The 26,253-nt window shown below is 30.7% G+C and overlaps 3 protein-coding genes across 4 annotated transcripts; 1 reads left to right on the plus strand and 2 right to left on the minus strand.

Annotated features, from left to right (window-relative positions):
- Positions 1-550: 550 nt before the first annotated feature.
- LOC100813887 (transcription factor bHLH112) lies at positions 551-4,351 on the minus strand. 2 transcript variants are annotated; one of them, XM_003532521.5, is made up of 7 exons: positions 3,808-4,351; positions 2,834-3,467; positions 2,444-2,557; positions 2,239-2,304; positions 2,024-2,089; positions 1,882-1,932; positions 551-1,225 (listed from the first exon to the last, which is right to left on the minus strand). In XM_003532521.5, the coding sequence occupies exons 1-7, from the start codon at positions 4,221-4,223 to the stop codon at positions 1,067-1,069; spliced, it is 1,506 nt and encodes a 501-aa protein (XP_003532569.1). In that variant the 5' UTR covers positions 4,224-4,351; the 3' UTR covers positions 551-1,066. The 2 variants fall into 2 exon arrangements, with proteins under 2 accessions (XP_003532569.1, XP_040873903.1); XM_041017969.1 differs by lacking the exon at positions 1,882-1,932 and having other exon boundaries at positions 3,808-4,329.
- Positions 4,352-14,157: 9,806 nt separating this feature from the next.
- On the plus strand, positions 14,158-15,518 carry LOC100804069 (pentatricopeptide repeat-containing protein At1g55890, mitochondrial). Its single transcript, XM_003530948.5, has one exon. It carries the CDS (start codon positions 14,252-14,254, stop codon positions 15,395-15,397), a length of 1,146 nt encoding a protein of 381 aa, XP_003530996.1. The 5' UTR covers positions 14,158-14,251; the 3' UTR covers positions 15,398-15,518.
- A 2,781-nt stretch (positions 15,519-18,299) lies between these two features.
- On the minus strand, positions 18,300-23,572 carry TPS6 (terpene synthase 6). The gene is given in 12 exon segments (XM_041017970.1): positions 18,300-18,569; positions 18,571-18,669; positions 18,671-18,826; positions 20,906-21,097; positions 21,100-21,159; positions 21,594-21,732; positions 21,848-21,939; positions 21,941-22,067; positions 22,147-22,207; positions 22,210-22,521; positions 22,981-23,254; positions 23,402-23,572. Coding segments are annotated over 12 exon segments (1,761 nt in total). The 3' UTR covers positions 18,300-18,491.
- Between the last annotated feature and the right edge of the window lie 2,681 nt (positions 23,573-26,253).

The following is a 26,253-nucleotide window of genomic DNA, read 5'->3' on the forward strand; positions in this document are numbered from 1 at the left end:
TGAAGGAATAACTCCTCCTCTTCTTGTACCATTATAAAAGATAAAAGAAGATTATAGTAAAATATGCACTTTCTCTATAATGAAAAAAAATTCATCTACTTTAATTTCGTATTTTGTCTTAAATTCTTTAACTCCCTGGTACTCAATTAAAAAATTGATGGTATATTCACATAATCAAAATTCTCTATTATATACTTAAAAGATTCAAATTACTGATCACTTATACTAAACCTTGTAGATATATTTATTAAAATAATTACTCATAAGCATTAAAGGTGCTAAGGTAGAGTCGGTAATATTATTTTTCGTGTGTACAATGATTACATTAATATTCCAACTTACAACTTCATACAATTATCCTATTACCGAGCAAAGTAGAAAAAAAAAGTAAAACCAAAGTATAAATTACATTAAACAAAAAATGATTATTGTACAATTTTAAAATATTCTTTTTTTTTCTTTTTTGCAATAAATAAAACAAATTGATGCCAGGCATACAATGATATATAATATTAATTAAAATATATTACTATCATAATTAGCAAATTCATTGTCAAGGAACAAAGTAAAAGACATTAAATTAGTCCCATATATCCGCTAATTAGTTCTGCCATATATTCTCTACCAGAACCAGCATCAAATCATCTATAATCTAATGTCAAATGTCGGTGAGTTCAGTATTCGTTCCTACTCTCACCAACCAGAAAATAACTAACATTTTGGGGTTATATATTAATCTTGTAGCACCCAGTTAATTAACCTATAGATAAGTTATATATTTTTCTCTTCCAGTGGTCATTAATCATTTGCAAGCGCACATCATTCTGCAACGTGCCTGGCCCATGATTTCTCTGCCCATCTTTTGAAGGGTCACTTTGTTTGTTTCTTTTCTCACACTTTTCCTTCTTTTAATCCTTTGTTTTCTTCAGCTTTTTATTTTTTCTCTTCATCAAACTGTGGCTTCACATTTGCTTCATCATCCTTTTACACATGCAAATAGTTAATAATACGTCATCAATTTTTCTCCACTGGTCGAGTCTCTTTGGCTTTATTATCCCAATTCTATCTACCGCAAGAGTGCGCCTGATCTGAATGTAGGCGTCCACAATTCAGCACTAGTGGCTTCTGTTGCCACTGGAAATGTGCTTGAAATCGGTACCAGACACAGCCCTTTGCTTTTCAAATCTTGTTGTGGTCCTTCTGAGTCTTTCAGATCATCACAGCCCTTTGAACAAAGTTGTATAAATGTTTCAGAACTACTCAACCTTAATAGAAATCACTACAAAAAGAAATTTATAATCTATGTACTAAAGATAAAGAAAATATTAGTAATTAATTACTCTCTAGCATTATCTATATATGTTAGTATATATATTTTTACCTGATAAAAATTAAAGTAGTTGTTATAAATTTAAAACAATTAAGACATTAAATTTAGTGTGCCATTCAATCTCAGTAATACACAATAAGCTAGAGCTACGTGCATAAAAAAAAAAGTGATCCAAATGTAAGAAAAATCTCACTAAAACTAACTAATACAATTTCTTAATGAAAATTAATTAAGACTAATAAATATTTCAGGTCAATAACATAACAAACAAATAAAAAATTATGTCACCATTTCAATCCTAATCATATATGATAATTTCATTAATTTTTATGATAATTACTTTTAAATTCATTCTAAAGATCACTTCTAATTGATTTACAATTTATATATATATATATATATATATATATATATATATATATATATATATATATATATATATATATATATAATATCCATGCATCATATTCTTACTCTAATTTCATAGCCTATACTAATAATTTAATTATTATTGAAGAAAATTATATCGATATGGAAGCATTTTGGAGTACCTGCTGATGTTGAATGGGAGCTCCATTTTTCATATATGAAGTACTCAAAACCTATAATTCAAGATGTCAAGGTAAAATTTATATACGGTACGATCAATACTTAGGGTTTTATTCAAAACAATGTTGGATCATGGAAACATACATTGACTTGATCATGAAGGAACTTAATGTATTCGATGGCTTCGTGAAGAACGGATGCTGTGTCGGTCTGTTAATTAAGATCAACAAGAATAAAAAATCTGAGTGAGTTTTTACCTTTTTACCTTGTCTAAGAAAGTAAAGGTTTCAATTCTATCACAGTCTTAGCTGCTGTGTAAATAAAAAAGAAAAGTGAAAGAGACATCCGAAAAATTTCACCTTTCCGAAAGGTGAAACCAATTGCTGAAGAGCAGTGACCCGGTCCCCTAGCTTCTCTTTCCGAACCTGTCCATACATGTCAAGTTGATTAAAATCTAAAGTGTGATTATTATAAAGGTTGAACAATGTTACGGTTGCATAGTGAAAAAGGTTTGAATTGAAGTAAAAAAAAATACATACGTATAAGCGTATAACAGTACAATACCTTAAAAGTTGGCAATGGAGATGAAGTTTCAATTCTTGGCCTCTTTAATGCTGGTTCACAAACATTTTTCTTAGTCATCATTGATGCCGACTCTAGAGTTTTTTCACTATTGAACTGCACATTGATATATATCAATTATATATATAGTTCCCCATATAGAAATCCCTAGTTATATGGATATATATTTAGTGAACTGGAGTTATAAGATTATCTTGTTGGTTGAAGAAAGATGAGAGAAAAAGATAATGAATTCAATTAATTCATCTTATTTACTAATAAAAATTAACAATTAATAATTAATATTGGTCTTTTAAAAAAAATAATTTGAAAATTTATATTAACTCAATCAAACATGTATTTACACTAAAGAAAAAAAAGTCAAACATGTACCTTGTTTAATAGAGTACTTGGGCAATTGGGTTTCTCTCCATCGAAGGTTGGCCTATGATATTGTGATTGTGATGAAGCAAACGTACCAACTCTTATGTCGTGAAGTGCCTCGGCGGAAGCATTCCAGAAAGGAGTGTTGTTAGAAAAGTGAAGTCCAATATTAGGGTGTTGTTGCTTTGCAATTGTTGTGGTCGTGGGCTTCAAAAAAGTGGAGACTTTAGACCATGTTTGTGGTAGTTCGGTGCAGGGTGTCCCATAACATGCTTTTGATGAATAGAACATGGGACGGTTGGTGAAAAGTGAGTTATGCTGTGGATGAGGATTATAATTAGGGTCATATAGGCTTTGCAACGTTGAAGGGTTACCATATGATGAGGCTGATCCAATTGGGAATCCATGGTTTGATGATAACCCAGTAGTGGTTAAAGAACTTAGACTATGGTGATCTAATGAAAATTCTTGTTTGTTCAATAATAATGGCTTGAAATTATTATAATCAATTTGTTGGTTTCCACCGCCAGAGGAGAAGCTCTTTGGGATCCAATCCCTATGGATTTGTGAATTAGAAGAATCCATTCCCGTTTCTTCCTGAATCAAGGAGTGGAAATTGCTCTCTGCCCTTCCGTTACATCGACTATAGGATAAAAAAGAGAGAGAGAGACAAAATATATATGGTCATGGTTTGGAGAATCCAATAGGGAAAGAACCAGTTAAAAGAGCTATAGTATACGCCATATATGCTTTGATAAGATCAAGTTCTCTTTTTTCAAATGAAATCAATGAGAAAAAGTTAAGGAAAAAAAATAAATCTTTTTGAACCCTAGTGGAATTGCTGGACCATACACTATAAACCTTCGACTCACATGTAATTTAATTTAAATAGAAATTGAAATTTCTCTCACAAGAAAATCTGTTAGCAACAAAGACACATAGTAAAATATATATCATATATATTTATATTTGTGATGCCTTACAATAACAGAGGCTGATTCCAATTCTCTGAAGATGATGTTGAAGATGTGAGGCCAAAACCCATCATCTGTAAGGTGGAATCGATCAACATGCCACCACTTCCACTGGCTGCTGATTCACTCTTATTATGTGGCTTCTGTAAATCAACGAAACCCAGGTAAGTAGTGTCAGAAACCAAATTGTTGCCATTAGTGTCTTCAGCACAACATTTTGTTGCCTTCAAATCCGTGTCACTAGTTCCCCTAGTGCTATAGTTTCCTGCATCATTATTATTAGCTGCCACAGAACAAGGAGAAGAAGATATAGATGATGATGATGATGAACTCAGAGGGAACAACACACTACTTCTTGTTGAATCAATAGTAGTACTACTCCACAAGTTTTCACCACAAATCCTAGCTTGAAACTCCTCAGCCATGAGACAACCCTTTTTTTATTCTTCTCAAATATTACTGATTTGTACGTTTTTGTATATATCTTTGAGCTTTGCTAACTTCTTGAGGTACGTGCTCTATAGAAAGAAAAAAAATGGTATGACACAAATATAGGCTTATTTGCAAAACCAAAGGGTTTTTATATATGAAACGGTTAGGAGGGTACGGACAGTGGAGATTACCGGAATCCAGTTGACATTACAACGGGATGATTGGACAAATGAGAGAGAATTTAATTTGAATCATATTCTAATTCTTCTTTTTCTTTTAAAAAAATTATAATATATATAGATGGCTGTAAATTTATTTCTTTGATAATTGGTTTCGTTTGTTTTGTTTACTTTTTGTATTTGTTTTATAAGCAAAAAGTATATATTATATTGCTAAGCTCATCATAATATGTACTACTATATGCCAAGCTAGATATTGTTTTCTTTTTGTATTGGATTTATATAAATTATACGTGTCTTGTGGAAAATGTGTTCCTTATGTATGAAGCGATGTGGTATAATGATATTCATGTTGTGAAGATTTGATCGATCTGCAGTCCAGCCATGTCATGATTTGTACGTAAAGGGTTGAAACCCTGTATTAATTTATTTATTTTTGCACCTAATCATTTTTTTAATGAGAGGAGTAACTCTTTTTTACATTATCTTTAAGAAAAGTTCCTAAAACTGAGTGTCCCCTCATCTAAACTCTAAATGAAAAATAAATTTATGAAAAAATAGCTAAAAATTAATGAAGCTAATTATATAATTAAGAAAATGATTTATTTTCATTTTCCTCTTGGTGACATTTAATTTCGTCATGGAGTCCATTTTAAGATACATTCTTTAAGAAAATAAATTACTGTATTATCTTCTTTTTTTTAAAAAAAAAAAGCCGAAAAAGAATCTCCTATACACTTACCTTTTAAGTACCCCGTTTCTTTTTCCCCCACAAATTGCTGACATGATAGACAATTATTATAATCCAAAAATCTGTACCCTGAGATAAAATTGAGGACCATTTTCATGGTAAGGTTATCATTGCAGACGACGTAGTACCAGTACTAGTAGTACAACTAGCTGGGCCAATAACCTAGTTGGTAATGTACTAAATGTTTCCATTTTTCCAAATACGAATTAGTTGTCCAAAGCATTGTGGGGACGCGTGTAAACATCACGTGGGTTAGTGAAACTAAAACTAAAACTGAAATATTTAACAAAGCTACTTGACCTCACACAACTACCAAATTACCAGGAACCAAATTCAAGTGTCAACGACCTTAATTATATATTTTTTTTTCAGATCACATATTTTTTTAGTGAAGATAATCTTTGTTTGAATGTAAAAATACCATATTATGGATGATAAAATTTTTCTTCTAAATATTTTATATTGAACAGATCGATAATATTATACCAATTGATTAATAAATATGAAGGTGAACTACCTTAATTGTTGAAAATATTTTTCTTGGGTAGGCAAGAGTATCAAAACTCAGGAGTCAAGAGTAATATTAATGACATAATTTTTAAAGAATTCATTTAAGATTGTCAAACAAGAATAAATTAAAGTAAAAAGATAAAAATAATAATTAACAGCTAGCAATTGACTGTAATGAAAGTGAACTATATTACCCCCAATATATTTCAGAAGTACCCATTCACCCATTAGGAAATGAAATTTAAAATAACTTTCTATTATATGCTTTTTTTATCAATATTATTTTTAAAAAACAACACTTCTTTGATTTTTATTCATGTTTCTCCTACTTGTTCTAATTAATTAATTTATTTTTACTTAATATTTTCATCGAAGCTTCTCAAAATGTTCTTATATTATCATACCAAATTATGTAATTTTCTGTCACTTTTTATTGAATTAATAGAATTATAGATTATGCCAGGCCGGCTATAGAATACTCTTTACGTACAAACCATTAGATTTACTTTCACTGTTAATATCTGCAAAGACTAGAGGTGTTGTTTTGGGTTACGCTGCAATATGGTTGTTGTGGTTACCTTATATTCTCTTCATATGTAAAATATTTGGTAACCAAGAACAACTATGTAGATGCTATATCATTTTCTGGGTGTAAGCTATTATGGTACTGCTGGTACCAATTATTGATAAATAAGTATATTTGCTGATAAAAAAAATCTGCAAAGACTAGAGGTCAGCCATTAAACTCACAACGTATACCTGCAAAGTTCGTTTAAGTAACTTACCCTATCTAAGCAAGTAGAGGATAAATACTACTAAAGGAAATACAAATATATAACAGTACTTTTGAGTTAAGTGGCTTCAACGCAATCATAGATTAAACGAACTAGTTGTCAGATCATAATATGCTTAAAGTCAAAACATTTTAAGATAAATTATTGTCATATAAACGTCAAATATCAAATTCTTCATTCCAAATGCTACATTCCAATTGCTGTACCATAGAAGGTTGAACTGCTCCTTCCTATAAATTTATAATAATCAGGCAGTCTTATTAATGTTTAGAAAAAGAAAGAAAGCATGATAATCATTGTGTATATATAAAACTAAAAAAAATATACATAGGATAAAATTGACACAGAATTTTGAGTTCAGAGGAAGAAAGGGACTAGCATAAATAACCAATCTGATATATTATAAATACTAATGGTTTCAACATGTTGCGGCAATAGATAAACTGTTTTGACGTTAATAAAACAAGGTTTGCTGTGTTTCCTTTTGTTTGCCATTGCTTCTTCTTTCTTAATTATTATCTTAATGTCTCCTATAGTATAAATAATCATGATTTTAAATAATTACAAAACATTATTTAAAATCATGATTTTACCATTATCACAACTTTTGTTGTTATATCATATTAGTAGTACTGCTATTATTATGCGACGCTAGTATTACTATTATGCTGCTTGTTATTATTCCATTGTCTTAAGTCTATTGTCACTATTATTATTGTGATCACCCCTCTCAAGTGATTTGTAAAATTTAGTTCTAATAAGCTTTGATATTAAAAATTGGAATTAAAATTTGAAAATTAAAATAAAAAATTATAAAATTAAAAGCAACTTTTGATTTTTTTTTATAAATTTAAAATTTAAAACTAATAATTGTACCAAAGAAAGCATTAATTTATAGGTATAAATTTATTAATCTGATGATGTGACTTTGCACCTACTATTGAGATACAATGACAAATATCTCTCCGTTGAATTTAACTTCGAACTTGACTAGAACAACTTAAATAAACTAGATCGACATTAGAGGTCAACATTGAAAATCGTTTCCATATTTTCAATTCATGCAAAAACTATAAAAAAAATTAAGAAAATAACCCAATAGGGTTTGGACTTTGGATAGTTTGTATAAAATCCTAATTTTAAACTTCATACTGTCATTGCAAATTGTTTTAGAAAAACATTAAGAATATTTATGATTGAATATGAGAGTTTGTTTAAGATAGAAAACAAAAAAAGAAAGGGAAATTTGTGGTGATGACCTAATTAAGCGGCAATTGTTTTAATTTATGAAACACTATATATTATTTCTATATTATGGAGTAGACTTGTGCACGTTTGATCCTATCAAAAAAATAATTTAATTCATACTTCATGCTTATCCACAGTACACTTCAACCACCATATAAGCAGTAATTGATTTATTTTCAATCTTATAATGTTTGGACTTTGGAATCGGTCGTTCATCTACTGAGCTCTTCTCGATGTAATTGGGTGAACGGCATAAATCTTAGGGTACGTAAGTGACTTAATGTTTGAACTGCATAAATGGCATTGCATGCATGTTATCTAAACCAAGCACCCCCAATTTTAACGGCGGGATTGAAACTAACATAAAAAACAGAGATAGTGTTTTTCTTCCCATGCTTCAGATAGTCGAATAAAAAAAGAATATTAACATCACTAAAATTAAGTTATGAGAAAAAACGTTATACACTGAGAGTTTAAATTCTTTTACATTATAATTCAATCACAATTTATTATATATAATAAATTTATTAATTTTTATGATATTATTTTAAAAAATATATTAATAATAAATTATGATTGGATAACAGTGTAAAAATGTTTTCCATTATCAGTGCAATATTATTAAATTCTTAAGTTATTTTTAGTATTTTACCCTGATTTAGGGGCATCCTTCTTTCCTCATTTTTTTTATTTTTAACACTTAGGCTATATTTGGAAAAATTTGTTGAAAAACTAGCTTATTAATATGTGTTTGGATTAGTTATGAAATTTTTATTTTAAAAATTGATTATAAAAAATGATTTGAAAAAAATATATTTTTGTAATAATTCCTAAATGATTTTATATATAATACGAAGTGTTTTGTTTGAATTACAAAAAAACACTTTCATGCATTAATTAATTTGCCCAAATGAATATTAAATGACTAAGTTATTTCATTTACAATTATTGAGAGCTAAAAATATTTATCTCCCGATTAAAAAAATCTGAAATAAGCATTAGTCAATAAATAGAATGTTTTAAATTCAGCTTACTAAAAGAAAAATACGTTATACTATCTTATTTCGTGTAATAAATTTTTCTTTATTTATCCATACATATTGTAAAAAACATTGTTAAAAAAATATTTTAAAAATAAATACGCTAAACTGAAATTTCTAATAAAATCAATAAATTATCATTTTCCCGATAAAATAAAAATTAAACACTTAACACATTCTTGTACGCTGGGAAAAAAATGAGCAAGCTTCTCCTCATTTTAGCATTATTTACTTTCGGCCGAATAGCAACCCCAATAAATTGGCTCCGATAGCCCATAGAAACTATACAACCCAATGCAATTGCTCTGGCCTCTAGCAATTCGCTATTTGCACTCCTCCTAATTATATATATCCCGTAATTTCTATCACTATTCATTATTTTATTTTATATTTAATTACATGTTTTAATATATCAAGAGAGAGAATGATAATTTATTAAATTAAAAATATTTTTAGTGATGTTATGTTAAATAGACTAAATAATATTACATTTTTTCATCATAAGAGATGAAGGATAATATAATATTTGTATCTTTCAAAGATAAAACAAGTGTAATTTATTTTGTTTTACTATAAGAAGATATAGTAATGTACTACTCGCATTTTTTTAAGGAGAAAATTATATATATATATATATATATATATATATATATATATATATTTTGTTAAAAATTAAAGTAAAATTATATATTTAAACGTAAGAAAGAACAACAATATAACAGTCACAACTATGTAAGAACCGTTCCTCCAAAAAAAAAATTGTAAGAACGGAAGTGTAATTTAAAATATAAAGAAAATGTCTATTTCGGCCCTGCAGGCGAGTCACATCACATGCGCGTTAAATTCAATCTTTAAAAAACCTTAAAACCTTGATACCCCCAAAAGCAGTGTTGTGAATCATCACATTCTCCCACCACAACGATGTTGTCTCTGACACCCAAATCTTCTGTTGTTCCAACACACCTTCTTCTTCTTCTTATTCTCCTTTCTCTCGCAGGGTCAGCAGTAGCAGCAGCAGAAAAAGAGTATTCCTATTCTTCTGATCTTCACAGGGTGCTCCACAAACATGGCTTGCCTGCAGGGCTATTCCCTCGGACTGTCAAGTCTTACAATTTGGACCAAACGGGTCGCTTGGACGTGCACTTGACCGACAGCGTTTGGCTCAGTACGAGACGAGGGTGTTCTTTGACAGTGTGGTGAGGGCTAACCTTAGCTTCGGACACAGCTCAAGGTGTTGGAAGGGATGTCAAGGGAAGAGCTTTTCTTGTGGCTACCTGTGAAAGATATCATAGTCACCGATCCTTCGTCGGCCTCTCCTTGTCTCGGTTTGAAGATCCTCCAATTTGTAGATCCCATTCAGGTACATTATCATGTCCTTTCTCTCTTTTTTTATTGTAAGAATCGAAAATGATAGTAAGGAGTTTGCAACACTCACTTGCTCAAGTTCTTTAAAGCATTTCATTTATGGAGAAACTATTACATGATTGAGACGATGGAATGGATAATGATCTCAATCAATTTTTAAATGATATGGTCAAAAATTTCAATTTGTGAGAAAAAAAGTTAGTAAACTTGACTGCATATTGTGTGGAGATTGACCGAGACCAGATTGATTTCAGATTATCATATCTATGATCTCGACCAATTTCTGAATGATATGTAATCAAATTTTTCAATTGAAAAGAAAAGGTTAATAAACTTGACTATATATTGCGTGGGCAGAGATTGGCTGAGACCCTTGAGAGCGAGTAATAATTTCTGCTCATTTGTAGGTTTTGATTTTAAGATGCATTGAGAAGATAATAGGTTAGCTAGTTTAATCTCAAACATTATTTTTCAGAATACCAAGCAGTGACTATATAGTGACTACTGTGTTTCTGTTCTCATTATTCATTTTTTCTCTTTATTTTTGGATTTAGAGTTTTTATATCGAAATTTGATGTGGGTGCAGGTCTTATGCTCAAGGTTGGTGGAAGGAAGGGTGTTGGATTTACAGCTCAGAGATGAAAGGTTGTTCGCTTGGCTGAGAATGGCTTCTTTACTCTTTTTGGTTTCTCTTTTCTGGGTTCGGCTTTTCCCTAGAGAGAATTATGTGAAGAGATGTGCAAAACCAAAATATATAATGTCATCCATTAATTGCATGAAGTTGATCATAAGAGAAAAAATTATACCTCTGCCCGTTAATTAGGATCAACATTAAAACTGAGGAAAACTCTAATTCAATTAATATTATAGCTAGAAAATACGTTTTATATGTGTAGTCCTTTAATTTTATCAAGTTTTTTTTTTCATATTTCAATATTTTGTAATTTCCTTCAAGTTTAGATAAAAGGCTTAAAATGTTGGTTTGAAGCAAATTCGTAAAATTAATTCATAAGGGACCATATTCATAAAAAAATGTTTTTTAAAGACTAAATTAAATAATTAAGATTTTATTCCAAAATTTTATACTTATATTCAAAGGTGTTTGAGTTTAAGAAATGTCCCAATCTTTCCAAAGAATATAGTCATACAATGATGAAATCGTATTCATTCATTTATTTAAACACAAATAGATAATTTGTTCACAAATACATGTATATTTTCTTAGGCAAAGTATACAAATATCCAATAGTTAATTAAGTTTTTAATTTCTTTAACTTTTTCAGATTTTAATTTTTAGTCTTTCAAAGGGTTATTTTAACAAATTTTAGTCCCTTAATTTTTCATTAGCATTTTTAGTCCTCAATTATTTTTTGTCCATTTTTAGTCTTTCATTTATCTTTATTATTCAAGGTCAGTGCTTGTTTTGTTTATTTTTAGTCCTTCATTTGTATATATTTTGAACTAATTTTAAGTAATAAAAATAAATGAATGATTAAAATTAGGCAACAAAAATTTAAGAAATTAAAAATACTGACAAAAAATTAATGAAAGATTAAAAGTTCTCAAATAAATTTTAAAACACTAGAAATTAAAATATAAAAAAATTGAGGAATCAAAAAGTTAATTAACCCAATATTTAAATATAAGGTATTTGTTGGTGTGTAAAAGTGTAAATAAACCCAAATGCAAATGTTTAGTCTTTCGTTCAACATTTTTGTTGAATTAACCTTATGTCTCTTTTTTCTTTTATTTTTAAAATATATGAATTAAACAATAGAATTCTCATATATATATATATATATATATATATATATATATATATATATATATATATATATATATATATATATATATATATATATATATATATATTAACAAAAAAATGTTAAGTCTGATTCCATTTTAATTTGCACCACGAGAGTGTGAATTGATCACGTTTTATGGGCTGCTTGATGCTGTGGAGCCAGATGGGGCCCGGGGGTAGGGGTTGGATGAATGCTGCTCTGATAAATGAGGAGTTTCAATGCCAGGCTGTGAAGAAGAAAAAATGTTTATATCATTAAATTTGTCTCTATTTGAATTCCTGCTATAATAAAATGTTTTTTTTAGAAGAATAAAAAAATAAAAAAATACTTAGTGTCTAATCTTACCTTAAACAAAATTACCTTAAAAGATAAAACTTAGAAAGCAAAAAAGAATAGCAAATTGTAATTATAAGTTTCCAATGAATAAGAAATATAAGTTTCCAATTGCCATATACTATATGGTACTTATTACATCTAACAACAACTCTTGTTTGCTGATCTTCAAGTGTTTCACCATCCATGCTCTGAAAAATAACTAAAACAGGATCAACTTAAAAGACTCAAACTTCATCAAATCAAAGCAATTGATACGTTAGCATGAGGTAAAGTTTCTCAGGATAGCAGCGCATTTGTAAAATCATGAATAGAAGTTCCATCATTCAGCATAAAGCCATAAACTATTCTCCTTTTATAATGATATATTCCTATGATCTTTCCTAGGGTCACCTGCATGAAGGTTGTAACCAGATGTGCTCCTTTTATGGTTGTAAAATTGGTGTCTATCAGTTCAATGCCAAAAGTATGCATTGCCTCCATCAATTTCTTGAACCTTCCCCACTTCTTCTCAATGATCATCTTGACCCATAGATTATTCCCATCAATTTTTTGGACAAATTGTTTCGCCAACCCCAATAACAAAATGCATTCCAAACTATCACGTGGACGGATTCACGTAATATGTTTCAAAATAGATTCTTGTTGGAAAATAGTTTGTAAATGAAATCCATTGTGATCAATTTGTCCAATTTTTGTCACCAGGACCTCTTCCTATGAAAGTAACTGCATCAATCTTTTTTCTAATTGTAATTATAGAGAAGATTAATTCATTTAGTTAGGTAAAGAAAGTAAATTGTAGATAACCTGTATCCCCAATTTCTTCATCTCTTCTGCTGCAACAAATTCTCTTGCTTTATTTTCTCTGATGTTGCTTCCATTTCATGAAGCTCTTGGCTGAGACTCTGGACCATGTCTTGCATGCTTTTGATGTAGGTGATGGCATCCTCAACAAAGGTTGCTTTGTTCATCTAAAATCAATATTAGGATTCATAATCAATTTCCATGGAACCATTTGGTGGACTAAATAAAAACTAATCCGAGAAAATGAATACTAAATTAATCATTAGATAAAGGAATATAATATGTATAAGAAAGTGAAGTTCAGGTGGTTGCATTTTGTGATGATGATACCAAAGACCACAGCATCAAAAGCCTGGTACTGAGCTTCTCCCTCCTTCTCCTTTCCGTCTCGCGGTTCTTGGATTTGAACCCTTGTCTCACAATCGTAGTTTTTCTTCCTCATCCTTTCCCTTTTCTACCACCTCACACCTAGTTCATTGTCTCCACCAATCTCTACATAACATGTAATTAAGTATTATTAATTATATTCTTATAAGTTAAAAAAATTATATACGTGTCACATAAAAATTAGATGAGACCATGATCATTTAGTGGCGGAAAGCTACCTTATAAAAACTAATACATGTCAATTCAAATTGTTTTAATTCAAAATAAAATCTAAATATAAAATCAATTCTATAAATAAATTAAAATAAAATCACGTTAAGTGATATTTCAATATGATTTTATATAACTCAACATTAAATCAAACACATTAAATGTATATACAAATGAAGAGATTAACATAATTTTTCTATACACACTAAATCATATAATATGAAAAATAAGAAATAAATATTTAAATTACATATAATGACAAAAGTAACATTTTTTCTCTTTACTGACTTTATATAATCAATGTTCACCATTTTTTTATAAGTGAGAATAAAAAAAAATATTAAAAATTTACAGTAACTCATCCGTCATATTCAATAAACTGATCTAAACTCCTAACAATGTATTCGTTAAACTCATTTTTTTATAGTTTAAACGACATTAACTTCTAACCGTCCAAAACCCTTAAGGACCTAAACTAGATCATCTAAAACCCTTGGGCCGCAGAGCATGCTCCAAGCCCAAACTTCAAAACAATTGAACAAACAATGGCTCCCTTTAGACCTTGTGTTGCAGAAGACACAAAAGAAGTCACAAAATGTATCGCGTTCTTCACCGCGCTTTCTGCACCGCCACCGAGCCCGCCACCACCGCCACCGTCACCGTTTCCATCAAGTCCATTTCGGAGGATCTGTACAAGGAAGTGAAGCTAAAGAATGTGGTGGAGAAGTTCAAGAAAGCCTCGGACATCGACCGCTTCCGCAAAAAAACCGGCATCTACGAAGACACCGTCCGCCGCCTCGCCGGCGCCCGACGCTTCCGGTGGATCCGCGACATCCTCGAGCACCAGAAGCAGTACTCCGACATCTCCAACGAGGGCTTCTCCGCGCGCCTCATCTCCCTGTACGGCAAGTCCGGCATGACCAAGCACGCGCGCAAGGTGTTCGACGAAATGCCGCAGCGAAACTGCAGCCGCACCGTGCTCTCCCTCAACGCACTCCTCGCTGCGTACCTCCACTCCCGCAAATACGACATCGTCGGAGAGCTTTTCAGGGACCTCCCAACGCAGCTCTCAATCAAGCCCGATTTGGTGACCTACAACACCATCATCAAGGCGTTTTGCGAAAAGGGTTCGTTTGATTCCGCATTATCAGTGTTTCAAGAGATTGAGGAGAAGGGTTTGAGCCCTGATTCCATCACGTTCAACACTTTGCTTGATGGGTTGTATTCAAAGGGTCGTTTTGAGGAGGGTGAGAAAGTGTGGGAGCAAATGGGTGTGAAGAATGTTGCTCCTGGTGTGAGGAGTTACTGCTCCAAGTTGGTGGGGTTGGCTGAGGTGAAGAAAATGGGTGAAGCAGTTGTGCTTTTTAGGGAAATGGAGAAGTTGGGTGTGAAGCCTGACCTCTTCTGCATCAATGCTGTGATCAAAGGTTTCGTGAATGAGGGTAATTTGGATGAGGCTAAGAAGTGGTTTGGTGAGATTGCAAAGTTTGAGTATGACCCTGATAGGAATACTTACTCTATCATTGTTCCATTCCTCTGTGAGAAGGGTGATTTCAAGACTGCCATTGATATGTGCAAGGAGATTTTCAACAACCGGTGCCGTGTTGATGCAACGTTGCTGCAGGGCGTGGTGGATAAGCTGGCGAGTGAGGGCATGGATACAGAGGCGAAGGAGATTGTGGAGATAGGGAAAACCAATAGGTATTGTCGCTATAGGCTAGATTTGCCAGCAGAGAAGTAGAATTATGTTAGTACTTAGTCGCATTTTATTGTTGTTCTTGCAATTTAAATGGTTTTTTTTTCACAATGATGGTTGGGAAATTGCCAACAATGGATTTTGTTTGGCATTGTGAGCTTCGTAATTGTTTGGTTCAAAATGGCTTATGCAGTCTGATTGCACTAGCTCCTTTTGCTGGTTAGATAGTACCCTTAAACTGCTCCCCTGCATGAAATTTCTTGTTATGTGAATTTGCATTTAGCAGTTTTAATATGGAATGCATACCTGCATGCACATATGAACTTATATGTGAATGTTTTGGAGTTTGGTCTCCCTACTGTTATCTAGGCCATCATCTTGAATGCTATATAGAAATATAGATTCGGTTTTAAGGCAAGGGCATTGAAGAAAGATTGTCAAAAAACGATAGCCTATGAGCCCTGGCAACAGGCAACAGCCTATGTAGACTCTAGTTGTCACTGTATTAATCTTCTGAAAAGTTTATCAAATTACTCTTGCTAAGGTATAAAACCTTATCAGTTTTTTTATTTATTATTATTAAGGGAGGACTAATATTGTAATTCAAAAGGATTAATTCGATAATTATTTAATATCTTTAAAAAGAATTAAATTTGTGAGTTTGGTTCCTCTAGAGTTAGAGATATACTTTAAGAATGATAAAAAAAGAAGAAGAGAGATATACTTTAAGCCGTAAGGAGAGAAAATTAAAGATTTAGGGGAAGTTTGTTTCCTGGACTATTTTAGTTATTTTTGAAAATATATGATTGAAAAAAGTTTATCTTTTTTATCAGGTCATAAAAAAATTAATCCAAAGTGTATTTTATTCTTGAGAAAGATATAAATTTATGTTTTACTAATATTTAGTCTCGACAGAAGAGACAAAATAAATTATTCCCATGAGATAGAAATATTTCTTCATAAGTAAACATTCATATATGTTCTCTTAATAATCACTATCCACTACTATCTGATTCTTCCTTCATGATAAGTGCTTAAATTTTTTTTCAATCCTTAAAATTTCATGTCAAATTAATATTTTTGTAATTTGATTTATTGTCAGTTTCATTCTTATATTTTAAGATAATTTTTCTTTTTTTTTCAATGCTCCTTTTTTAATAAATAAATATTATTTTTCTTTCAATTATCATAATCATGAAACACATCAAAAAGAAAACAAAGAGTGTAATACAACAAAAGTTTTTATAATAAAAATATTTGTAATTATAATATATATTCTCACCAAAAAAATAACCCAACTAAACACTCTTGTATCAATGTCCAATTAGCTTTTTGGTCCCACCGCGAATTGTCCAAATTAATGTAGAAACCATCTGGTTTTACCAACCAATAGAAATACAATGCAGCTTCCTGATGAGTAGATCTAGATCATCCCTATTTGCAAAAACAGAACCCGTCAAATTACAACAAGATGTTATGCAATAATCGACCGAGCCATGAGTATCGGTCCTTTCATGAGAGCCTTGTGGAGGTACTTGGAATTGTCCACCATATTTACATGCAAAAGACACTTTTGAGTCTGCAGGCATTGCAGTGGTGATCATCATCAAGAGGACTACAATAGACAGATGCAAGAGCAAGAGAAAAGCAGAAGATGTCAACATTGTTTAAGGTTGACATTTTGAAGAATCAAAGGATTTATGTCACTGATGAATGCGAGATGGGATAGGTGTCTCATTACCTTATAAACAAGAAAGAGGACATGAAAGAAAGGAAAGAGAAAAAAAAAAGGCTGAGAGAATCATTTTGATAGCAGTTTTGTTAGGATATATTAAATAGCAAATCTTATATTAATGATTGGCCATCGGGTCATCGGTTTAAATGGTACAGAGTATATATCCAATCTCAGTAATATTTTCAATTTTGTGCATATGAAAAAAAAAATTCACTGGAAAAAAATTGAATTCCTAAAAATATGTAGTTATATCAATTAAAATTATTTGTTTACTGAATATTAACTAAGAAAGTTATGTCAAATATATTTTGGTGAAAGTTACCTTAATTAATTTAAATTAGAATATTTAATGGCTATACTATTTTTTTTTGGACATCACTATTTTATTTGTGTGAAATATTAATTGATTTTGGTAATAATTAATTTTTATTAAAAATTATTTGATGATGAGTCTTACTTTTCAATCATTTTTTTTCATTTACGAAATTTAAAGTCGATATTTATTTTAAGGGATATGAGTTCAGTCCCATCCATTCTAACAATATATTATTTAAGTTTACTTTTTAATCTACCATCTTGTTCCATATATTATAAAATCTAAATAAGTTGGGTCTAGGTTCACATAAATAATTCTAAAAAAAGTTTCGGGTCAGGTAGGAATTAATATAAACCCGTCACTACCCCGTCTCACACTAACCCCAATCAATAATATTACAAAGTTATTAATATTTTGTTATTTGTTATTTAGTGTGGTTTAATATATTATATTAAAAATTACAATATAATATTTTTAAGGGCTATAATCAAAGTTTTGAATTTTAATTTATGAAAATTATAATCAAACTTTAAATTTATAGGAATTAAAATAAAATTTTACAAAATTTATTTGGATGGAAAAAAACACTTGTTAATAGAGTTAGATGCTTTAAAACATGTTTTATATTTTGATGAACAAAATATGAGGAAATTTGGGAGAACTAAAACCGAAAAAAATCCGACTTAAATAATATTATTTTTAATTTATAAATCATACTTGTGATCTTATAAAAAAAAAATTAAACTCGATCTCTTTATAACTTCTACTTAATAACCTGAGATATGATAACATGGCATATTAAGTTTCTTGCCAATTCAACAAATTGGCTAGGTTGCCAGTTCACCTAGTTTGGCATGTATATATAAGTGTGCATGAAAGTGATGGAAGAATGGAAATGCTATTTTGCAGCATGAATTTAACATTTTTTCACATAATTTTTTAAAAAAATTTACACAATTGATTTTTTTTTTTTTGACAGTTACACAATTGATCTTAGTACACCCTAATTAGAACATAAAACAATTTTATTTGTTGTGGTCTAGCGAGATTATATATATCTCGATCCGCTCTATATATGTAGCATCATTTCATGAAACAATGGTCTGATTTTCTGAAATACTCTGCATAGCACCACCATAAAGCAACGATTTCACATACTCTTCTAGCTAGCTTCGATGGACTATTTGTGTCATAACTATACATTAGAGGTACCATCCGAGCAGCATTGAGGCAAAGTTTAGTGAAAGATGATGGTAAAGGATTTGCATCTGTCATGACTCATGAGACATTCTTGGTTGAGTCGTTTCCATGCATCCGAAATCATTCGAGTGACATGCTCCCGTGTCTGTTCAATAGAAACATGTGGGTGCTCCTTCATGTAGCACTTCATATACAACCCATAATTACCATCACCATTAACATCCTGCATTATTTTTTAAAATAATTTTATTAGCAAATATACAAAAACAATAGATAACATATAAGGAGTGTTCATCTATACATCATGATTAACATCGATCCTGAGTTAATTAAATTAATTAAACATGGAATATATATGAAGAGAGGCAAGGTTGATGTTGATGTTTCAATGGTGGTGGAGTTAACCAATCCAAGTTGTACATTTTCAGATTCTCAATTATTTGTGGTCCAACACTCCAACTAGGTGAAACAATATGACGTTAGAAATAGTTGATTTTCTTCGTACCCGGTCCCCTTCAAGGTCATCACACAGCCTTAGAATTGTTGCTGTCGTAGATATAATGTTTGGGAATTCATCCATTATAGTCACATTTTCCTTGGTTATAGCCTGACCCATGAAAAAGAATGAGTACTGGACAAGGATCATATGCACCCCAGTGCTCACTATCCCATTTTACATTTTGCTTCTTCTAAGAAAGCATTAGAGCCTTACCCACTGTAACATGCAAATAATAAATATAATTAAAAAAAATCCATCAGATATCATCAAGACTATATAAGGATGATAATTAAACCTAGGGGTCCTATTAAATGAAGCTAAAAAAATATTGAAAAGAAAACTAACATAGGATCCTAAAAATATAAAATAATAATGGTGTGATCCTAAGTTATCCTAATCCTCCTCCTTAGAGTCATCGATGCCAAGTGAGCTGTAAAAACCAAGGAAAACTCAAGAAGGGAGTCTTGTTATCATATGGATTCAACAAAGAACATTCTAATGTCTTTTTTTTTTTTTTAATAAGCAATGAATAATATATTAATCATGAAGCACAAGCAGTGCAATAATACAAATAATTACCGGTCCACTGTGATTCCAAACAACCACAAGACGCAAACGGGAGATTTGGCAGTAAGCCCTCTAGAATCTCAATATATACAGCAAGCATGCATATATAGAGAAAGATACTAGCTAGAGATTAACCAAACTCCTCCAGTTACATAATTATTATGTCTTGTTATCTAATGATAAACACGTGCAAGTAGCTTCAACCTCATGTCACACATGTTATGCATGATTGCATTTAAACATTAAAAAACTATATGAAAAGCACTAAGCTAGGTTGTGATGGTGCCATTTCTTTTTTGACTGAAGACAATTGACAAATTAGGAGATGGAAACAAGCTCCACAAGAACCTTAAATTTGCATAAAATGAGGGGGGAAATAGTTATAAAAGGATACTAAAATTCAACAATAAAGTTGATTTGAGAGTTTTTGATATTTTTCGATAACTTCACATTCTTGGTTGAGTCGGTTCCCTTCTTGAGATTTTTAGGTCACAACTTAACTCTGATTTTGTTGACAATATGCTCAGTGACGCAGTTACTGGCGGCAGATGGCAAAAAAAAAAGAAGATGGAAGTAGGTTAGATTCAAAATATTATTTTTTAAGTGATATAAAATATTCTTTAATAAAAAGTCAAGTGGTAAATATTTTAAACGTATGCTATTTTATTCGGAAGAATCATACTATATGCTACTATTTCGAGACATGTTCAAATACTAATATGAATATCATTTAAAAAATTGATAAGTTACCGCTTTTTTTACAACTTGATAAATTAACATTAATAATTTCAAAACATTTTGGTTCGTAGTTTTATTTTAATCCAATAGTATTGTCATTGACCACTGAGCGCATGGATTAGATGGCCGCAAAAATGTTGACTTTATGACCGTTCATATATTACAAACACTCTTTTGAAACTTCTTAATTATTTTTTTCATATATTACAAATATTCATTTGACATGTTTTTTCTTTTTCTTCCCATCATTTCACTTATTGCATATATTTTCTCTTTTTACCTCTTTCACTCTTGATGTGTCATATGAAGTGTTCATGCATCATTAAAAGAGACAAAAAAAAATATGAAGTGCAGACTCCAAATTTGAGGTGAATGGATGTAGGGAAAAAGAAAGAAAAAAGTAAAAAGATGTTAAGAGTGATGAGATAAAAATAATGAAAAAAAGGTAAAAAGGAAAACAAATGGGATGGAAAACATATGTACACAGAATCTCTTTACCTCTGCATTTCCCAAGTCATCCCAAAGTCGAAGAATTGTTGCCGGGGAAGAAATGATGACAGGGTTTCTGTCTATGATTTGAACATTTTCCTCGGTTAATCCATGCCCCAAAAGAGAGAAAGCATGAACCATCACAATATGCACTCCAGAGCTTACTATTCCATTCTTTAAGTATTCCTCAGCACTGGGCAAGCTCCTCTCCCAGAGGCAAACCATTTTGCTTCAACTGGGAAGGCTTTGCACAAACTCTTCCACTGCAGAAAAATGAACAATCTATTTCACCTTCTATGATAGTCAAGACAGTACGAGGTAGTTTGGATAAACTTCTCAATAAATAAAATAAGAAATTCTATGATAGTCAAGACAGTACGAGGTAGTTTGGATAAACTTCTCAATAAATAAAATAAGAAAATATAGTGACGTAAACTTCCTACATAGATGGCTAGTGAGGTTTTTATTAATCATCCAAAAAACTAATAGATATTTCACACCAATATTATAATTACCAATAAATCTTCTTGTACAAGTTTCTGTTTTTCTCTCATGTCTTTCTTTACATTCTTACCTTAAAAAAGTCTTAATAGTAAGGTATTACAATTGAAAAGTTTCATATGTTAAATCTAATCCAAACTGGGCAATACACATATAATTAAAGTCTAAAGAAGCCATATGGGTGTTCTTGAATTACCGCATTTAGTAAAGAGTCTATGGGGTTCCACCCGTGCTTCTGGTAGACCTTGGAGCTGATTTCATTTGTGAGATTATAGAGGACTCTGAAGCATGCCTTCATGTAATCTGGTAGCTGCTCAATTGCTGTAATATCCCATCTGGCATTATTCAAAAATTAGTAATCATTGTTTTTAATTTCTTTTCATCTTTCCATAAAAAAAATTATTTTCGTCTAAGAAAACTCTTAACTAAAAATTAGTGATTGGCATTTACCTGCAAACAGCTTCTGTGAAAATAGTTAATTCATCTAGTGTCCCATAAACATCGAAAATGTCATCTATTATGTAGATTAAAGATATTGGTTTTTGTGAGCTCAACCCTTTCCTCTGACAAAGTAGGATCCGTGAAACATGTCAATGACCAAATGTACCATTTAAGTGGTTGGTTTCTCGCATATATTAACTCGTTGGCTAAACCAAGCCCTGTCCACCATCTGCAAAAACAATTGAACTATGAGGACTAGGTAGCTTAAATAAATTAGTCCAGAAAAAGTTGAAGTTAAATTTTCATACTTAGAAATTTGAGTGATCTCTCGATGGTACATGCATTCCCGCAAATTGAAATCCATTTGACCACTTCTTTTAAGGAATCTAACCATGTATTATTCGTGCCATGGAAATCACCAAAGAAATTTCTAGCAGTAAACATGGGAAAGCTTTTGTGAAAAGGGTGCTCTAAGGTTCTCTTCACAAACATAGCTTCGAGATTATCGATACAATCCACCTTTTCCTTTAGGACTTGGCCACTAAATTCTCCAGCTTCAGCAAGTATGTCTTCCCCTATTATGCCTAACTGTGAGGCTTCATATAGGTCTACCATTCCCTTGATATTTTCACCAAGTTTTTGGTTGAACTTTCCCTCCTTGTTTGTGAACTTGCCAAACACCTCTGTGATGTTTCCAATGAACAAACGTTTTAGGCTTCCAATATCAAAAGGGAAAGCAATCACTCTTAAACTTTGGCAGGAAAAGGGGACGAAAAAGAATAATATATTTTTTACATATTTAATTTCTACTTTATTCCAACAGAAATTATTATATAGTTTAGGAATCCTAATCAATTTCATCATTATGTTTGTACATGTATCTTAAAATGGATGGAGATCATAATAGTCTCGAACTCGAACTGTGTAATATTTCTTTTAGATAAATATCTTTCACATAAGATAATTATGTTCAAGAATAAAATTAGTATATTTGGTAAAACTTTTCCTCTAATATCTAACCAATTACTGCATACCAGCTATGTACTGTATAATAATTTCTATCCACACAGTGTTTCATGGTTTTTAGCATAATAAAAAACTATGCACGTCAAAATATCATTTTCAGGGTATTAGAAACAAACCTTCAGGCACAAAGAAACCTTGTTGTCTCAATAGCCTGAAGCAAAGTGCAATCTCATGAATATCATTACCATAATAACCACCCGGAATAGTACTAGAATTCACATATTGCCTCCGTAGGAATGCTTCAATTTCCTCTTGGAAGTGGTAATCAATATTTAGGCGCTGCACGGCATCAATCATGTACAAACATCTTAATGTATTTTCACCCATAGTGTTCCTAAATTCATTCTTGACCACCTCCAGTTTGTCTTAGTGATTAATGCTGAGATCTCCCTGCCAAAGAAAGAACACAATTAGTTCAACCCTTGATGTTCTAGATATATTTTTTTCGTGTGTGCGCGCATGTTTGTTATCATTTTCAAGTTCTAACAAGAAGAAGATTAGCAAGACAGTACTAGTATGATTAAAATTTGGACATACAATTTTTGTCAATAATGCTGTAGATCTTTCTTCTTGAACAATTTTCCATTTGATGGCAATGTGAAGAGAATCAAGTTTAGCAGGGTTGAAGCTATGAGAAAGCTGAGCCTTTGTTGTAATAATAATTTGAGGTTTGAAAGAAAGAATGCACAATTTGAAATGCAGTGCCATGGCAAACAAAATATGTATGTGAAAGCTAAGTCAGCACTACAAGATAGATAGATAGATAGATAGAGACACTCCTGAGATGAATCATCAATCATCAATTAGCTACATTTATAGGGTCACGAGTAAGAAGGTTTGGTCATTTGTGCATTTCGATATTTAGCGCACCAAATCAAATCATCTACAGTGCTAAGTATCAAGAATAACGTGTTACTTGGTACAAGTCATGATTACCGGTACAAGTCGCACAGTGCTAAGTATCTTTTTTTAGCCTGTGTCAATTTTTTTTATTTATAATTATTATTATCATGATATTGAGTGCAGTATTTATTAGTTTTATTAAAGATTAATTTTCGCTAAAATTTAGCTGATAATTTTTAGTAGTTCAAAAAAGAGGGATACACACAAACCTAGTCAAATGAGGTACATATAAAAAAAAAAAAAAAACAGTAAAAGAGATGAATTTATATGTATCTCACTCACACAGAATTTGTCCAAAACTCACACTGTTATGTTAAGAGCAGAGAAAGATAAGGAACTCCTTGAATTCGAGGACAAGGATCCTCATGTGCTATTTTACTAAGGTTATGTAAATTCATCTCCCTTGATTCATTGATTGCAATTGCTTTTATACACTGATTTGTTGAAACAGATTTCATAATGGCTCTAACAGATTTCTAACAAATCACTAAAAAACTGATAATGATCCTAATTACAACCTCTAAATGGTTATAACTAACTTATTCTGAGGTCTATGGCAGTGCATTCTTTGGACAAAGCTTGCAGTAGCTCACACATAGTCCTTCAGGAGGACAAGACAAAAGTGGATGTGATGAATGGTTGAGATTCGAGATGGAGAAAAAACACGTTGAAGGAGAGACAACAAAGAAATCATATTCTACTTGATTAAGACATTTTTTTAATGTATATTTAAATTTGTTTTTCTTTTTATAAATAGAGAAAAAGAATCATTTTAATAATAATTTAAAATAATTTTACATTTTTATCTAATCATAAATTATTAAAAATATATACATCTAATTATTAAAAATATATACATCTAATAAATTTTTCTGAAGTAACAGATTATTTGAGTTTAATTATCACTTAATACATCCTTGAGGAATATATGTTCTCAAAAATTATGAATTAAGTTCAAGAAAAATCGTAAAAAACTTTAAAGTTTTGTATATTTAACTTTGAAGAATCAACTTTTTTTTTTTCTAACTTAAGCTTGTAGTTTTACAACACATGAAAATGTTGCATAAACAAAGACATTGTTAGATAAAAATAATAACATTTATAGTTTGTCTCACATGATAATGCTTAACTTTTTTATTTAGTGGTGAAAAATTATTTTAATTTTAACTTTTTAAAACATATCCACGTTACATAATGACACATAAATAGAAACACATCAAAGTATTGCATCATCATCTTTGTTACTTATTTAACAAGTAACAAATGGTTGATCCACATTTGCAAATTAAAAAATAAGAATCAAATTTGTGAAATAATTATAACAAAAAATCAACAATATAATATAATTAAGTTTTTTGTGTGTCAAGTCATAAGTGACGTCATACTATCATGTACAAAGAAGTCATATAACCGCCCATTATCAATTTGACAGAGTTAATGGTTAGCCCATTTGCAAAATTAAAATACTAGATTTGTATAACAATAGCCTATTATCATCTCTAGTCTCATTAAACAGGTAATTGTACCTTCTTTGTATCCATAAAAATTGTTGTTCAGTAATGAAAATTTTGCTTTCTTTGCATTTGTATCCACAAAATTTCATTAAAAATCGGTGCTTTCTTTGTATTTGTATCCACAAAATTTGCAAAGGAGCTTTTTCGTATTTGTATCCACAAAATTTTCTTTTCAATAATGAAAAAACGGAATATGAAATGCTTAACACTATTGTTATCATCAGTATAACAACCGCATAGAAGTCAAGTCAGTATAACAACTTAGAAGTTGGATTCATCAAATGTGCCAACGAACATTCCGGCGTGATGCTTTGGCCTGAATCTAACCATTTCAATCATTGCTCCCCGTAGACAAAAAGGGGAAATAAATTTAGTTTCCCATAATATAAAAAAATACAATAAATATATATTCCGAATGTTAACGTCAGTCATTGTTGATCAAATAAGTTACGTAACACGTAAGGATGAATTTGTCATTGAAATGATTACCAACATAATATGTTGATTAGATTGAATGAAAATGTCGATAAAAGATCATTTTTTGACGTAAATGTCAGTTATTTTTTATTGGACAAAAAATGTCAATAATTTTTATTGCAGAAAAGATGTCAATGATTTGTTTTGAACCTAAACATAAGTAAGTTTCATTCGACCAAGATGTCAATAAGTTGTCATTATAGGATGAAAATGTCAATAATTTTTTTATTGAACCTAAAAATCAGTATGTTTCTATTGAACTAATTTGTTAGACCTGAAATTTTATTTCATTTAAAGATAAAATATAATCTTAGGATAAATTTTCCCATTTTTTATCGTTACAAACATAATAATCACTTAAAAAATATATTTGCAAACATAATTTAAAACAAACATAATAATAACAATAATATTGATTATCAATTATAATTTGTCTGTCACAATAGAAATTATCCAAAATAAACATTGTACCAGTTTACCAAAATAAACATGATA

The sequence above is a fragment of the Glycine max genome, chromosome 8 (assembly GCF_000004515.6).
Source record: "Glycine max cultivar Williams 82 chromosome 8, Glycine_max_v4.0, whole genome shotgun sequence".
Lineage (NCBI taxonomy): Eukaryota > Viridiplantae > Streptophyta > Magnoliopsida > Fabales > Fabaceae > Glycine > Glycine max.